Raw genomic sequence first — 16,014 nt, 5'->3', positions numbered from 1 at the left:
AGTTGAAACCGCTATTTCGCACTGTATCTAGATTACTCATTCCCCTCTGAAATTTTGGTGTGTACAACATCTGAAATAGATTCAGTAAATAAGAAGTAGTTGGTTTATATTTTAACAACAATCAGAGCCTTTCCTAGCTTCGATGGCGCCCTGGTTCAAAATCCGTTGGCGCCCTTTTAAACTGAAATTTTTAAAAGTGGATGAAAAAAAAAACGCAAAAATGCTAAATTTGATCCAAGTTTATTTGAAAAGCAACAAAAGAATGATACATTAAAATGATTTAACATTCCGTCTTTTTTCTTGCTTTTGAAGTTGCAAACTCTTCAATCACGTCGTCATATTGAATCGAATTTGCTACATCGCTTTCTATTGATATGATTGCCAGATGATTGAGCCTGTCTTGACCTATTGCATTTCTGAGATAAGTTTTGGTTAACTTTAACCTTGAAAACGATCGCTCTCCCGTTGCAACCGAAACTGGGATCGTCAGTAGAATGCGAAGCGCAATAGCTGCATTTGGAACTAAGTTTTCCATTTTTCGCTTCTGAATTGAATTCAGTATATCGATTGCATGATTAATATTATCCTGTTTTACCAAAGTCGAAACCAATGAAAGTTCTACAAATAAATCATCACCATCGATATCTGATTTTCCATCGTGCGTTAAAGCAATTTCTAGTTTCTTGCATGATTCCTGCAAACTACCGTTGTTTCGGTTTGTTTCATAGTTTTCAAAATCATACAGAAACGAGAATAATTGCCAGATGACTGAGATTTCATCGTGTTGATTTTCCTCTTCGTCTACATCAGGAATGGAATCAGAACTTCTTTCTAAAATTGAACTCAATGTCACACATTCTTTCAATCACTTGAATAATAAATGATATACAAATTACCTCTCGTCATAAATCGCGATATATCTTGGGAATTCGCAAGAGCAGCCGCTTGTTTTTCAAGCTGTCTTTTCCTATTTTGGGCACCAGAAGCCTTTTTGCCAAGATTCATTGTGGCAGAGAAAAATAAAGACTCGAATTTATTCGAATTTTCGATGAATAATTTTTGAACGAAATTTGTTAATGCACAGACTCAGAGAAACAATGTGACAAGTGATGCGATTGAGAGAGTTAACAGCGCGATAATAGCGCGGTGATTCGTCATAATTCAATTTCATATAAACACTTACCCAATGTTGATATTTTCGCTGTGCGGCTGATGTTTTCATGTGCTAGTGTGCTTAAATAGCAGTAATCGCATTACGACCGCTGGTCTATGAGCGATAAAATACATTCAATAGCAATATTTTTACTTACGTATGCACAAATGATTCGCCAAAAACAAAAACACCGTACTGGATTGGTCGCTGTATTGAATGCAACACAGCGTTTTTTCTACATAGAGTTCAACAGCTCAGTACGAAAAAACGCTGGGTTTCGTTTTATTTAGCACTTTTTTGAGACGCTGTTTTAATTCGCACTGCTTCGAATCAAAACTCATACTATTAAATTTTATCGAGCGCTCTCTCCTATACATACGTCTTTTCAGTTTGAAACTCAAATGCACCGAAAGGGGCGACGAAAAGAATCAATGAAGCAGTTCTTTATTTTGAAATAATATATTTTCTATTTTAAAATTAAGAATTGCTTCCCTTTGGCGCCTCAGACTCTTTTCAGCGCCCTTGAGTTCCATATTGAGAAAATATATGAATGAAAAACAGCGCTCGAGCGCCTTTGGCGCCTCCGCGCTTCATTCAAGAACATTTAAAAAAAATTCAATTGATAGGAAAAGCGCTCGAGCGCCTTCGGCGCTCGCGCCCTGGTTCTTTGAACCACTTGAACCCCCGCTAGGAAAGGCTCTGGACACACATTGCAGATTCTCTGCCATAAACAGTATTACTTGACGGCGGAATTTCACTGTGGACTAGCGGGATAACTTCTTGTTGATCAAAAAGGTCAGCTGTGTATTCTGGGCCATGAAATTCTATTTCCGCACCAATTTCAGGAAGTTCTATCCAAACGTTTTGTTTTGTTTCAGTTTCGTATTGATTGCTATATGACTCCGAAAGAGAAGTATCGCTTCGTGTTTGGATCGCCATAGTTCCTGCTAGAGCTGTGATGTTTGTTTCAATATCCATCGTTATCTTCTTAAGCGGCTCAACTGGCTGTATTTGTTCAATCGATATGTTTTGTTCAGGAACTCTGAAATGATATTATTTAACTAAATAAGTTTGATTTTATTTAAAGAAATTAAAATTTACTCTTCTGTCGACTCTGATTCATCCAACACTTCATAATATCTAGCTTTGGTACGTTTTTGTGTGTCTATACTGCGTTGATATTTCGTGATGTGATCATTTATTTCGCCCCACGTTATACCTCTGTATGCACATTTGGTATTTGGTGGTAAATTTCTCACTGAGCATCCATATGGTCTAGATTGAAAGACTTTTATCCATCTTTCTTTGAAGGTTGATCCAGGACAGTACATTTTGAATCACTTTTTATATAAACGTTCCAAAATGATTGTTTTTTAATAAATGTGTTTCACTAAACGTTTCTCACTTGTTGATGGTTGTTTATATATTGATTTGTTTGACAGATCAGCACGCTGACACTTAACTTAAATACTGAATATTTAGAGCGAATATTTGACAGTTGGTCTACTGTTCGATTCGCATTAGTATGGAATAGCTTAAGTACTGAATATTTAACAGAATTCAAATACAGAGAATCACCAGAAATAGTTGGTGGCACTTGGTGGTTAAATCAAAATACCATCAAGTTTGAATTATAAATAATAAAATTTAAATGAATGATATGGATATATTGATTTTGAATTTGAACAAAGAACCCAGTTATCAGAATGTAAAGGAGAATATTGAAACTAAATTGAGTGAAAAACTATTTATTTCGAATGTGGTCTATTTTATTATGTTTCGTTGTCCATTAATCAAATCGTTTGATTGCATTATATTTTATTTTTCAAGTTTTGTCTTAAAACATTACATTTTTTGTTGATGAGTTTTGATAACTTCCATTCTTTTTTTTATCACCTCCAACTCTCTCTTTGAAGACATCTTGGACAAATGAAAATGTATCGCCACTCAAAGCACGATATTTTTGTTTTGTAGTTTGTTGTGCTTGATATACCGCACTATTGACCAATGTTTCTTTTGTATAAACTTGAGTCAATAAGTATTATATGAAGCTCCATTTAGATAGTAGCGGTCACCATGTTCCAAAAATGAAATTATAAAATCAGAAAAAATCAAACATATTTAAATACCAATATTTACCAGTTGTGTAAATATTTCAGTAATATTACATTAGTTTTAAATGCATAAGCACTGGCAAAAAATTAGTCTTTTTGCTCAATTTCCATTTGAATGTCTTCCTCTCTATCTCATGGCGTATTTTAGTGATTTTTCAGAACTGCCCGAAATCTAAAATGCTAAGAAATCGCTGAAAAAACTAGGCTGAAAATAATATTTATGTAATTGATAGAAAATGAAACACATCGGTTAACCGATAATTATTTGATGAGTGCAAAATGTTGTGAATATTTATTGAATGTATTTTGCTGATTCAACAAATCATCTTTTTGATCCAAATGTAAATGAAACTTGTAGCAATTTAGAAATTGATATTATTACTCTTCGATTCTAATAAATAATCTTCGTCGTAATCGTCTTCTTGATCTTCGGCAGTGGCAAAAATTCCTTTATACCATCGCTGTTTGGTGACCGTATCAGCTTGTTTACATTCTTTATGATAAGGCGTCGCAAAGTGATCAGCAACAGTTTTCGCTCGATAGCGCGTGCCAGATTCCAATGTAATAGCTGGTGGTTTGTTGTTTGCACACATGCGTCGAACAATAGCAGGAAATTTCACACAAACTTTGCAATGGATATTACGCTGAACACCACTTGTTATTTGAACTTGAGATGATTTTATGCATGTGTCATATTCGCGTTCATATTCTTCGGTTTCGAGTTCAAGCAATTCAGACGAGTTTTGTGTTTTTTTATTATCAACACTCGGTGCGGGTTCGATTTCTGAATGTAAACATGCAAAGCAATTAAATCGATGATGAATCACTGTGAATAAACAACTTACGTTCGGCATTTGCGGCTTCTGTATCTGGCTTATCGCTGTGAGTTTCATGTGAAACTTTTTCTGCTGTTGAATAGCGATAATCGAAATTAAATTCACTACCGAAAAATCATCACGAAGGAACAAACTATACTTACGATTTCCTTCGTCTGTTTTTTTCTTTTGCACAAAAAATCTTTTTAAACCTTTAATTTTGTCACTACTTTGCGACATTTCTTAAACTTATTTTTAACAAGTACGAAACAATTATGAAATTCGAAATAGCTACTGGAATGAATTATCAAATGTTTGAGATCAACAATAACAAACTTGCGCCGAATAACACTTGTGTCGCGACTCAAAGCACCGTTAGTAATAATTACAGCATCGTGACAATACTTGCAGCTACTTGCTCAGTATTCAGTAACTCAATACATATGAAAATTATGCCAATAATTATTCGATCAATATTTAGAGTTTTTGCTGTGTGAGACAATGCTCGATGCACAGTTTTCTATACATACACATAATTCATGACAATACAAAAATACAATTACAGCAACGATTTTCGCTGATATGCAGCACTTCGTACTCAATACATTTATATTATTCATGTGAAAATCATACCTAAGGTGACCAACTCCTTTCCTGGCAAATTCCGTACAAATGAGTGAAATTTACCTTAAAAATCCGTATAAATCCGTACACTGAAAAAAAATCCGTACAAAAAATCCGTACACTAGAAAATGCAGTAAATGAACGATATTTTTTTTCGCATTGTAGATTCTTATTATTAAATCACAAACTCGCATCAATCGACATATTTAAGTCTTGAACTTCGTCTTTTTCATTATTTTTGAAATCATATTTATCTTGAGAACCAATCTTCTTTAGCAAATCTTCATTGTTTTTCAAAATATTGAAAAATTCAATGCATGTGTAATCTAAGTTTGATTTAACGAATAATATTGCTTTCAAAGTCTCAACCTTCATTTGCGATGATTCCGTTTTCCAAGTGTTCGTAACGTCAGAGAATATGCGTTCAGTAATTGCGTTAGCTCCCGGTTTACTTTTTGGTTTTCTGAAAATCGATTTCAGTTGTTTGCGCTATTGGCCTTGAGTTGATGCAAACTCATTTTATCAGTAAAAAGACGAAAGAACTGAAAACCAAATGAAATAATAATGATATATTTGATGCTTGAATTGTTCGAAATAATTCCGTATATAAGTTAAAGATGAATTATGCGAATTTCAGATTTTTTTCATAGATTTTTTTAGATTTTCATGCAGTTTTAAAAATCCGTACAAATCCGTAAAATTCCGTACAAATCCGTATGAGCGAAAAAATCCGCAAACGAATCGAAAATTCCGTACGATACGGAATAATTCCGTACGGTTGGTCACCTTAATCATACCTAATATCGATCAAAGAGAACTCACACATTTGATTTGCGCGCGACTTATTGTCTGTATTTGTTCAGTTTGGCAGTTCTGAAATCTTGGCTTGCTTTAGCGCGATTTTTAAATTTTTGTTATGTTTTTTCTTCATTTCCTTCGATTTCGAAGCTGCCCGAATCGCATTTCAGAGCTGCCCGTTCTGATTTCAGAACTGGCCGTTTGAGCCGGAATTGCCACTAAAATACGCCGTGGTATAGACCCAATATTTTTAAGCCGAAAGAAACTGATTCTTCTCTTTCGTAACAAAGTCAATGAAACATAAACTACTCTCAATCTCACCCATAGAAATAATCCAATAAACTGAATTTTGTGATAAAATAAATGAAGTTTCATCGATATTGTGCAATATATTATATTGAGACTTGAAAACCTTTAGCCCATTGGAACAACTATCATTGTCATTCTTATTCAAATCTGCAATATAGCCAACAATGTCATATTGGTCTGACCACTATTATTTTATGATTTTTGCAAAGGATTTTGAATTCTGCGGCGAATTTGTTAAAAAAACAAACAATGTTTTTGTAGTAAATATGTAGTAAATTTCTAAACATTTATTCAGCCATCGAATCTATCATCTCAACTAAGTTTAGAAAGGGCTTTTATGTTCTCTCCAAATTTACGTTCTCGCATTTCCACGTCTTAAATAATTGCCCTTGATAATATCGGCTCCTTTTTCAGCCACCATCATCACAGTCCACTGTGGTGTTCCCCTTATTGGAACTGGTATTCTAAAAGTTCATTTGTGATGCCACAATGATATAAAATATTAAACTTTTAATTCTAAAAAGAAATCGTTCAAACAACTTTGAAAACTTACACTCCGGCATCAATTTGTCTCAATTGTTTGGTCTTGTAAACTCTCAATTGTGGATCAACAACAGCTTTTGGATCGGTCGATCCCCCCATTTTGCTGGTGCCCACTTGATGTGTTCCACTGAAACTGACATACGTGATGTAACAATCCAAATAAGCATCCGATTGATTGTCAAGTGAATCGCACTCCGGAATCGGTACTGGGATAAATTTAGCGTTGATTTTCTGCAGTGATGGAGTGTTGGCCAAGACTAGTTGTCCTTTGATAGCACGTATCACCGTTGCTCTGTCTTCTGGATCAGTTAAGTAATTTACGTAGATGTCTGGTCTCTTACAAGTCGAACATTTCTTCTTGAGCCGAATCATACCACGAGACTTGGGCTTTATCAATGTAACTAGCACAGCAAATGTATCGTATTGTTTGTTCATTTTGATGACATCTGCGGCCAATACATCTTCGAAATCAGTAAGCTTGATGAAATCGGTTAGTACTGTTTCAGAATATCCACGTGGGAAGCCTGCCATATATAACTGAATGTCTGGTGAAGAGCTGCCATTCGTACTTAAATACGCCGATAAAATTGATCTTGCCGCGAGTGGTCCAGAGTTATGCACTAAATATTGGTAAAGACCATCTAAATCGGCCAATGGCGACAAAGGTGTGGTACTAATATTCAGGGTGAATATCATCGGAATGAATACATGATCGATGTAATTTTCTCCAACAGCCAAGTTGGCCTTACATGGTATTTTTCGTTTCTCCAAATGCTGCTTTGGTCCAATTCCTGATCTCATCAGCAGTGGAGGACTTTGAATCACTCCGGCCGAAACGATCACTTCTTTTCTTGAATATGCTTTCATTTTATGCCCACCCTTGATGGTGAACTCCACTCCATAAGCTTCGTTATTTCTATTTATGAGAACCTTGCGAACAAATGCATGTTTGATAACGTGCAAATTATTTCGATGTCTGGCCGGAGTCAAAAACGCACTCGCTGAACTGCTACGAGTGCCATTAAAAGAAGTCGCCTGTGACACTGTATACCCAAGATATTTGTCAGCATTCACATCGGAAACGAACTGAGCTCGAGCAGCTTTGACTGCATCTACATAGGCATCTTCAATTGGTAACAAAGGAACACTTTCCACTTTAAAAGGCCCGAATGCATTGTGATATCGGCCATTGTCGTACGCGACAAAGGGTTGATTTTGATTGCCTTCAAATTTTTTGAAATACGCTAATACACTTTCATAATCCCATCCAGGTTTGCCAAGGGCTGCCCATTCGTTGAAATCTTCAGGGATTCCGCGCTCATAAACCATGTGACTCATGGACGATGTTCCACCGAGCATTTTTCCACGAGGTAGGTAACAGCCTCTATCTCCAGCTAGCTTACATGCCGATGTCGAATTGCCATAGAACTTCCAATCTATTTTCGTTTTCACTAAATCGAATACAAATCCGGGAATCTATAACCAATTTGAAAAGAACCAAAACATAAGCAAATTGTCTGAATTTTCTCGAAACGTTCATTCGAATGTAATTTTCAAAGAGGATGGAAGTAGACTCGAGCCTAACTCCTAGGATTTGGCCTATTTTGGGGTATCGAGCCTATTTTATGAATTTGAGCCTGAAAGCCCAAAACCATGTTTTTAATGAGAATTCTGCACATTTTTGACAAAATAATGAATTTCTATTGGGTTGGGGCACCTGGTTTAATGCGGTAATCTTCTACTGCGAATATTTTTCTGTTGTGAAATCTATGGTTGACATATTTTTTTATATAATTGTCATAATTTACTCATGAAATCCTCAAAAAATTATTAAATTTTCATCAGCTTCCTTAGATTTTTTGTCAGTTTTTATTTTCTCAATTTTTGACCACATTTTAAAACTGATTACATCCTATTTTTCAAGCCCAATTGGCAGTTTTCGATCTTAAAAAGCCGAAAATAGTGTTTTTCTGAGCCAAATTCAGAACTTATTTCGTCCATTTTACGAGCTTTTTAGGCGTTCAAAATCAATTTTATTGAGCCTACTTTCATCCTCTCCAGTAATCTTTCTTTTGTGCGAGTCTTACTTGAGATTCAATGGGCGGATTTCCACCGGCTTCGATCAAAAGAACTTTCCAAAATGGAATTTCGCTCAATCGACTGGCAACGACAGAACCAGATGTTCCTGCTCCTACCACGATAAAATCGTATTCACCCAAACCTTTCTCAAGAGCCACTCTTCCATAGTCACGGGGCCACTTGTCAGAGGAGGAGATACTACACTGAGCCGTTAAAAAGGTTTGCAACAGCGTGGCAAAAATTTGATTCACTGTACCAACACTTTGTGCCGCGCATGTTGGCGGAATTAAACTTTGATTACAATGAGTCATTTCACCACCAATTGCGATGAAAGAAAAATTTTAATTCAGATTTGTTGATGCCAAAATATAGAATGCGATTCAGGCCTTATGTGATCTGCTTAATTACTTGTTTTTATTAATATCAAATTTTTAGTTTTTAATCATATTTGAACAATAAATTATTTTCGTGTCAAGTTTGAAATTCGGCCACCAATAAATGTAAATATTTGAATGACAAAATGTGTGTATGGATATATCTGTGATGAACCGAGTTACTAAGCACTATTTGTAGGAAAATTACTCCAAGCAATGTTATTTATTTAAAGTTATTTTCTTATTTTGTTTGCTTATCACTCAATTCATGGCAGTTTTATCACAAACTTTTTTTTAGTTTAAATTTAGAAGTACTGGAATTCATGGCAACGAATAAACGTGTGCAAACTGTAAAAGTAATTGAAGTTAAAACACACATGTTATTTTTTTTCAATATTGAAAGTTATAGATTTGTTGCATTCGAAATGCGTGAGAAATGAAGGTGGCAAAAGGACGGACAGAGGACGGACATTTCGTGTCCGTCCGTCCGTTTGGGGTTTAAGGACGGACATTTCATTTTTGTCCGTCCGTTTAGAATTCAAGGACGGACAATTTCATTTTGTCCGTCCGTTTGGGATTTTAGGACAGACAATTTCATTTTGTCCGTCCGTTTAGCATTTTGATCGTCCGAAAAACAACCGAAAATTGAATTTTTCAAACATCTGATAAGCTATTATCACTTATTTTTGGACGGAGAATTCATTTCTGATACTATTTTATACAAAATATTATAAATGAATCAAACGGACATAGACGAAATGTCCGTCCGTCCGTCCCAAATCCATAAACGGACGGAAAAAATAAAATTGTCCGTCCTTGAATTCTAAACGGACGGACAAAAATGAAGTGTCCGTCCTTGAACCCCAAACGGACGGACAAAATCTGTCCTATTGCCACCTTTAGTGAGAAATTTCTTACTTTTTCAAACCTTTAATTATTATCCATATTCAGAAACAATGTATACCAAATAATTCGAAACAGATGTTATCAAACGAGACACCTTCACAAATTTGATGTTTATGGACCAATAACGAATTAACAGCTTACGTTTAGCTAACAAATAAATAGTTTAGTGTTTCTGTTGTTCTTTCTGTCGACCGACCACTCCACACGAAATCAATCAAAAACCACATGAGGTCTTCAGAATCGACTGAAACTTTGCATTTAAAACGGGTTTGAGCAAAAACTCAGAAAGCCAAATTTTTTCCGCAGGGTCTGCCTCTGGAGACCCTGTATGTCTGTATGTATATGTAATTTCAGAATTTTTGAACTATTGATAAAAATCTTCAACGCGATCAAAGATGAATCAAATTTTCACACAAGTTAGGGTTTGAAGTGCCCTTTTGATCAATCTTGAGTTATCTTCGCAGATACCGCCTGGCCCGTTTTTGGGGCTACCAAACATTCAGGATGGGTAAAGAAAATTTGGGCCTCCATTTTTTAATGGAACAAACAATAAAAGAAACGCATTTTTTTAATGTGGATAACATTTCTTTTATAATGAAGCGAAAATTGATGTTTTTGCATAAGATAATCAAGACCACTGGTAGTTTACAAGACGCACGTTATGAGGTTGTTAATTTCTATTTCGACGAGGAAGAGAGATGGATATATACACACTACACAGTATGTTCACCATCTCGTTCGATGGAAATCCAAAACTTTAAAACGTGCGTCCTGATAACTCCGTGTGATCAAGACACATGTAAATCTTTGAAAAAAAGTATGTCAAACATGACATTCATTTTCAATAAAGAAAATAAACCCGTTAAATCCCCATAAAATGTTCAACTTTATTTCGCATCAAGAAAGCTGGCTAAAGCCCGTTGTTCGAAAATTACGCTTTAAAAAGGCCAAAATTAAACGTTTTCTCACAAATATATATTGGGTTGGTCAGGGAACTTGTCACAAACGCTTGATATGGTATTGATGAGCTATTTGTCACGAGACAAAGAACCTTCGTGAATGTCGTGTTCTCGATTTCACTCAATTGAGCTGTAGAAAGTAGAAATGTAAAATTGAAATGTAATAATCTGTTTGATAGACTTAGTACGGGATTCATACCTGCAGTAAATTTATTCGGATTAGTTGGATTCGAATAGAAGAATCGATCGCCGTATCTGAGTCGATGATATTGATCGGCTATAATACACGCCCCAATTTGACCGATTCGATTTTTTGGATGCGTTTCGAGCAATATTCCAACTAATAGATCAATATCCCTGACATCTTTGTATAAATTTCTGAGGGCTCGATACTCTTTATCTTTGAAATAAGACCTTAAATCACTCCATTTGTTAATTTTTTTTGACAAACAATAATCAATGAAATCAACAAATGGTGCCGTTCCTGAATCACGACCTCGCATCAAATCATTCAAAAATTGATCAGTTCCCACTTGGTGGCCTTTGTATGGGACTTTTGCAGTTAGGTCTCGTATCTAAATAGACAAAATGGAGAATTTCATAGAGTTAATTCTTCTTCTATATAACGCCAAAAGTAAATCACGCTTTAAAGTGAATCATGAACCTGAGGTGTGTGCATCGGGCTGACATAAGCTATTGTTTGTTTCAACATGCCATTCAACAGATCATCATATTTATCTTGTAATATGGTTGCATTACCATTCAATAATACATCAGATAAAAACAGATGACCAACCAATTGGTTACGATTGTCAATCATTTGGAATGTGGACGGGATTATTCTATGGAAAAATCGAAATGCAGCGTGTGCAAATTCAACACTAGTTGACGGATCAATGCGGCTATCGTATTTGTCGCATGCAATTTTTGTCTTTCCACCACATTTCAATTTTCGAAGCTCACAAACTCGTTTGCCTGGGAATCAGAAATGTTTCTCGTCAATTGAACCAAAAAAAGGAACGATAGGAAAAAGGAAAGGGGATGAGTTAACATTCAGAAGAATGAAGTCTGAATGAAATTAAAGAGAAAAAAATGGTTCTACCTATGAAAAGCGGCAACCACTCGTTGTAAACAATGCTTTGATAAATAGCAATGCTGAGGCGTCGACTATTGAAAAACAAATCATTATCATTCCATTTCGGGTTGACGCTGGCTAAATTCTTGGCAATTGTATTATGCAAACGAAAGAATAAGGAGTGGAGCAAAGCTAGCATCGGTGTTTGATTTACGCGTCGATCGCCAGCAACATAAATAGTACCGCTCTGAGGTAGGATATTTTTGGAATTCGTTCTTAGCAGTCCACTGGAATTTGTTCGCAATGTGGTCAAGGTATTCGGTGATTCCGAATAGATAATCGAAAGATCGAGATAGGATGACACCTGGTCTGTCTGCATGAATAAAAAAAATACGATTTTGCAATTGACGTTAAATAAATAAACATGTAGGTTGTAAGACATAGCATGTTCCCGGAAATCAATTAAACACAATCATTGCACCTAAATTACCTGCACATAAGAAATTTTGCAGTCATGGTCAAATGTTCGAGCCATACGTATGTAACTCTGACAGCGAACACCGACTTCTGAGTAGAATGGATCATTTTTGGGAATATCCACGGGTATACAATTGGGATTGGTATACTGTGGATTCAACGGACCAGAATTTGATAGTGTACAACACCGAGGTCCTGGTACATTACCACCTAAAATACGAAAAACCGAATTCTAGAAGTACTCAAAAATTATGCAAAGAAACAAAAATGTCACCTTTGACGTTATACGCCAATCGACTGCTGCTGTCATGAGTTAAAAGTTGACCAAACATCAAACCCATTATATTATTTGTATCCGATAAGACCTCGTTGCTATAATTGTTCTCAAAACTAGGATCGGACAACATGTTTCCGATTAAACGAGGGCTGGGCAGCTCTTCTCCAGATACAGCTTTTCGAATTTTGCTAATGCCTGAAATTATAAAAATTTACATCATGAAAAGTCTTCTTTTATGCTTATTCTACTAGGTGGATTGATAAGTCAGGTACTTTTCCACGAGAGGGAGACACTGATACAAAATCCTTATGGTTTTTGACAAGTCATCTTTCAGAAGACAGCTTTCAAAATTGAAGCCAAATCCGACCATTAGTTCATGAGTTATAGCACTTGTCGTCCAAATGGGGTTACTACCCCAGAAATGATAGACAAAATACATGATCTGGTGTTAAATCATCCGAAAATGAAAGTGCGTGAGATAGTTGAGACTGTAAACGTCTCATATGAACGGGTGCTTAACATATTGCATGAACATTTGCATATGAATAAGCTATGCGCAAGATGGGTGCCGCGTTTGCTGACAATTCAACAAAAACGCATTCGTGTAACCCCACTTCTCAAACCAATTTGGCCCATTTTAACCGCAATCGGAGTGAGTGTTTGCGTCGATTAGTGACGGTGGACGAAACTTGGATCCATCACTTCACTCCGGAGTCCAGTCAACAGGCTAGAGAGTGGACGGAACACGGTTCACCGCCGCCAAAGAGACCAAAAACGCTACAATGGGCGGGGAAGGTAATGACCAGTGTGTTTTGGGATGCGCACGGAATAATCTTCATCGACTACCTCCAAAAAGGAAGGACGATTACTGGCGCATATTATTCTGCATTGTTGGATCGATTGGTGGTCGAAATCGCATCGAAACGGCCCCATATGAAGAAGAAAAAAACCTCTTTTTGGACGATAATGTACCGTCGCACACATCGATGGTTGCAATGGCTAAAAAGTACGAGTTAGACCCCGAATTGCTTCCGCATCCGCCGTATTCTCCTGACCCCCAGTGATTACTACCTGTTCCCAAACCTCAAAAGATGGCTTTGTGGAAGGCGTTTTTACAACAATGAAGAAGTCGAGTTCAAAACAGATAGCTATTTTGGGACATTGAACAAATCGTACTATTTGGCAGGCATCCAAAAGTTGGAAGATCGTTGGGCTCGCTGTATCGAGCTAAAAGGAGCCTATATTGAGAAATAAAATGAAATTTTGCGAGAAAAATGTGTTTTCATTCGAAAAGTACCCGACTTTTTAATCCAGCTAGTAAGTGCCTCGGCTTCAACTTAGAGCCGGACTTGAATTTTTCAACATTTTTGTACGTGCTTATTATTGGTATGAAAATTGTTGGGTCAAATATTGATGATTTACCCCCCAAATTCCATAAATTTACTGCCGTTTTTTCCAAATCTTCATTATTCACCTTAATTTGATAGAATGGTATTTCCCACAGGAATCGAAAAAATCGAAAAAAAAACAACGAAAATGTGCAGAAAAAATGCTAAAATTTATAAATACATCGGGTGTTTGGGGGTAAATCATCACTATTATTATTCGAAAAATTAAATTCCGGCTTTAAGTTTAAGCCAGAGCACTTGGAATCAGCATTAGATATGGGTAGTTTGGAGCGAAAATGTTATACAGAAAAGTTGCGCGGAAAAATGTCAAATGAAAAGAGATAGTTATATACATATATAGTATATAGTTTACTATACAGTATACTATATGAATGGTTTGGAGGGATAATGTAATACAGAAAAGTTGAGCGGAGAAATGTCGATGATGAATGAGTGGAAAAACGATAGCTATATAGTAAACTGTATAGTTAACTATAATGAACTATATAGCTATCCCTTTTCATTTGACATTTTTCCGCTCAACTTTTCTGTATTACATTTTCGCTCCAAACTGCTCATATAGGAATCGACAAAAAAAGAATAAAATTAATATATTCAAAATAGGTGATTGAAAAAATGTTTAATTGATTGAGAAACAAAAACAGAATACCGTCTGAATAGACCGCCTTTAGTAAATGAATGTAAGCTGTGTTGGCTCTTCCCAAATTTGGATTTTTCAAGTTGTTACAGTATCCACCAATCGGAGCAAACCTATTTGAAAAAAGAAAATTATTCATTTGAAGTCATTGTCTTTTAGATGTCTCACTTTGATTTTTCGTTACAATCACCTAGTCGTGCTGGGCATTTATCTTCCTTTGGAATATTTTTTCCGTAATTACCCACACAATCTTGAAATGTTTGCCTCTTGCAATAGCCACGATCTCGAACCAAGTATTGAAATTGTAACAAAATGTCAGCCTTCAAATTGTCACTTGTTGGTGGAGTTCTTTCATTGTTGATCATTCTAGTATACTGGATTCCAAGTTAATTATTCTATTCTAAAGCCACTATTTCTAAGGCGCACAATCGCCCACGATTGTAATCGTGTTTGATCTTTTACATATAAAATATACAGGTAAGATCGTGTACGATTGTAATCGTGAGCGATCATGGGCCTTGGAAATAGTGTCTTAAAAAAATGTCATGTCAAGATAACTCACATCCACTGAAGTATTATATATTGCTTGTAATTGTTCATTTTCAGATTGCTTTTCGGCAGCAATTTTTTTTGCCTGTTCATAAAGATCACCACCCACATTACCCCAACACCTATAAAATTATTGAAGCCATCAATATTTGTCAAGTAAAACTAGCTATCATTTAGCAAATATATGCTTTGCTTACCTGTTGATGGTATGTAACAGAATTAAAATTTGCACAATGGCCAGCATCTGTGGGGAGAAAACACAAATTCATGAACAAGAATTTCTGAACATTATTTACCTCAGTTCTTTGTTGAATGCCATTTTAATTTGATATTTAGTTAGTTGATATTTTACTCACTTTTATTTAATAAATGACTGACATTCTCTCTTCGTCCTCAAATATATAGGGGCACTTGAATGCGTGAGAAAGGTATAAAACTGGCAAAATAAGTCTTTCATTCCAAATAATCGCTATAAAATGGCGTTTGTGTCATCAACACGTTTTTCGTTATCTGCGTCAACCTAACGATTAAAGTCAAGCACGAAAAATGCTTGCTGTAATAAACTAAAAAAAAAACACTTGTACTTTTTTATTCATTTTTCATGTTTGTCCAGCGCCGTAGCGTCCATACAAGCATTTGGGGTTCAGCCCCATCTGGAAATTTCTGCGCCCCATCTAGAATTTTTCGAAACATTATTTCAAAATGCTTTCACATTACGGCTCTGAAGAAAAAAAATCGATCGAATTTCATCAAATGAGCGCAATCTGTCGGCATCAAAATTCCAGAGGAGAATGAGCTGAAATTCGTGAAGAAGTTTTATGAAATCAACAAAGCGCAATGTGAAGATAAAAACTTCAACTTACTTGAAACAATTACACCGTTGGAAGCACTTTTACTGATACTTGCCAATTGCTTG

At 35.9% G+C, this 16,014-nt stretch overlaps 4 protein-coding genes across 4 annotated transcripts; all 4 read right to left on the bottom strand.

Moving 5' to 3' along the window:
- Window positions 1-280: 280 nt before the first annotated feature.
- Window positions 281-1,203, bottom strand: LOC129568556 (uncharacterized). The gene is made up of 2 exons (XM_055446606.1): window positions 897-1,203; window positions 281-831 (listed from the first exon to the last, which is right to left on the bottom strand). Exons 1-2 carry the CDS (start codon window positions 1,003-1,005, stop codon window positions 281-283), a joined length of 660 nt encoding a protein of 219 aa, XP_055302581.1. The 5' UTR covers window positions 1,006-1,203.
- Window positions 1,204-3,542: 2,339 nt separating this feature from the next.
- LOC129568530 (uncharacterized) lies at window positions 3,543-4,400 on the bottom strand. The gene is made up of 3 exons (XM_055446527.1): window positions 4,247-4,400; window positions 4,113-4,175; window positions 3,543-4,051 (listed from the first exon to the last, which is right to left on the bottom strand). Exons 1-3 carry the CDS (start codon window positions 4,320-4,322, stop codon window positions 3,630-3,632), a joined length of 561 nt encoding a protein of 186 aa, XP_055302502.1. The 5' UTR covers window positions 4,323-4,400; the 3' UTR covers window positions 3,543-3,629.
- Window positions 4,401-6,065: 1,665 nt separating this feature from the next.
- On the bottom strand, window positions 6,066-9,024 carry LOC129568535 (glucose dehydrogenase [FAD, quinone]-like). Its single transcript, XM_055446532.1, has 3 exons — window positions 8,444-9,024; window positions 6,367-7,832; window positions 6,066-6,277 (listed from the first exon to the last, which is right to left on the bottom strand). Exons 1-3 carry the CDS (start codon window positions 8,744-8,746, stop codon window positions 6,166-6,168), a joined length of 1,881 nt encoding a protein of 626 aa, XP_055302507.1. The 5' UTR covers window positions 8,747-9,024; the 3' UTR covers window positions 6,066-6,165.
- Window positions 9,025-10,582: 1,558 nt separating this feature from the next.
- LOC129568517 (peroxidase-like) lies at window positions 10,583-15,843 on the bottom strand. Its single transcript, XM_055446502.1, has 11 exons — window positions 15,455-15,843; window positions 15,296-15,342; window positions 15,112-15,220; window positions 14,718-14,923; window positions 14,562-14,662; window positions 12,501-12,698; window positions 12,240-12,436; window positions 11,777-12,122; window positions 11,339-11,649; window positions 10,874-11,249; window positions 10,583-10,804 (listed from the first exon to the last, which is right to left on the bottom strand). Exons 2-11 carry the CDS (start codon window positions 15,340-15,342, stop codon window positions 10,647-10,649), a joined length of 2,049 nt encoding a protein of 682 aa, XP_055302477.1. The 5' UTR covers window positions 15,455-15,843; the 3' UTR covers window positions 10,583-10,646.
- Window positions 15,844-16,014: the final 171 nt, after the last annotated feature.

This window comes from Sitodiplosis mosellana, unplaced genomic scaffold (genome assembly GCF_009176505.1).
Source record: "Sitodiplosis mosellana isolate CC-2019 unplaced genomic scaffold, AAFC_SMos_1.0 Smas_scaffold_20, whole genome shotgun sequence".
Classification (NCBI taxonomy): Eukaryota; Metazoa; Arthropoda; class Insecta; order Diptera; family Cecidomyiidae; genus Sitodiplosis; species Sitodiplosis mosellana.
This window is presented reverse-complemented; position numbering and strand designations above follow the sequence as displayed.

Bases quoted from the DNA above. Each gene is read 5' to 3' on its own strand.
- LOC129568530 (XM_055446527.1), bottom strand. From the start codon at position 4,322: ATGTCGCAAAGTAGTGACAAAATTAAAGGTTTAAAAAGATTTTTTGTG. The intron at 4,176-4,246 runs GTAAGTATAGTT...GCTATTCAACAG, and splicing joins AAAAACAGACGAAGGAAATC to CAGAAAAAGTTTCACATGAA. The intron at 4,052-4,112 runs GTAAGTTGTTTA...GTTTACATTCAG, and splicing joins AGAAGCCGCAAATGCCGAAC to AAATCGAACCCGCACCGAGT.
- LOC129568535 (XM_055446532.1), bottom strand. From the start codon at position 8,746: ATGACTCATTGTAATCAAAGTTTAATTCCGCCAACATGCGCGGCACAA. The intron at 7,833-8,443 runs GTAAGACTCGCA...AATTGGTTATAG, and splicing joins ATCCGCCCATTGAATCTCAA to ATTCCCGGATTTGTATTCGA. The intron at 6,278-6,366 runs GTAAGTTTTCAA...ATGAACTTTTAG, and splicing joins AGACAAATTGATGCCGGAGT to AATACCAGTTCCAATAAGGG.
- LOC129568556 (XM_055446606.1), bottom strand. From the start codon at position 1,005: ATGAATCTTGGCAAAAAGGCTTCTGGTGCCCAAAATAGGAAAAGACAG. The intron at 832-896 runs GTAATTTGTATA...GTTCAATTTTAG, and splicing joins ATCGCGATTTATGACGAGAG to AAAGAAGTTCTGATTCCATT.
- LOC129568517 (XM_055446502.1), bottom strand. From the start codon at position 15,342: ATGCTGGCCATTGTGCAAATTTTAATTCTGTTACATACCATCAACAG. The intron at 12,123-12,239 runs GTAATTTAGGTG...TTATTCATGCAG, and splicing joins GCAAAATTTCTTATGTGCAG to ACAGACCAGGTGTCATCCTA. The intron at 11,650-11,776 runs GTAGAACCATTT...TCTGATTCCCAG, and splicing joins GTGGTTGCCGCTTTTCATAG to GCAAACGAGTTTGTGAGCTT.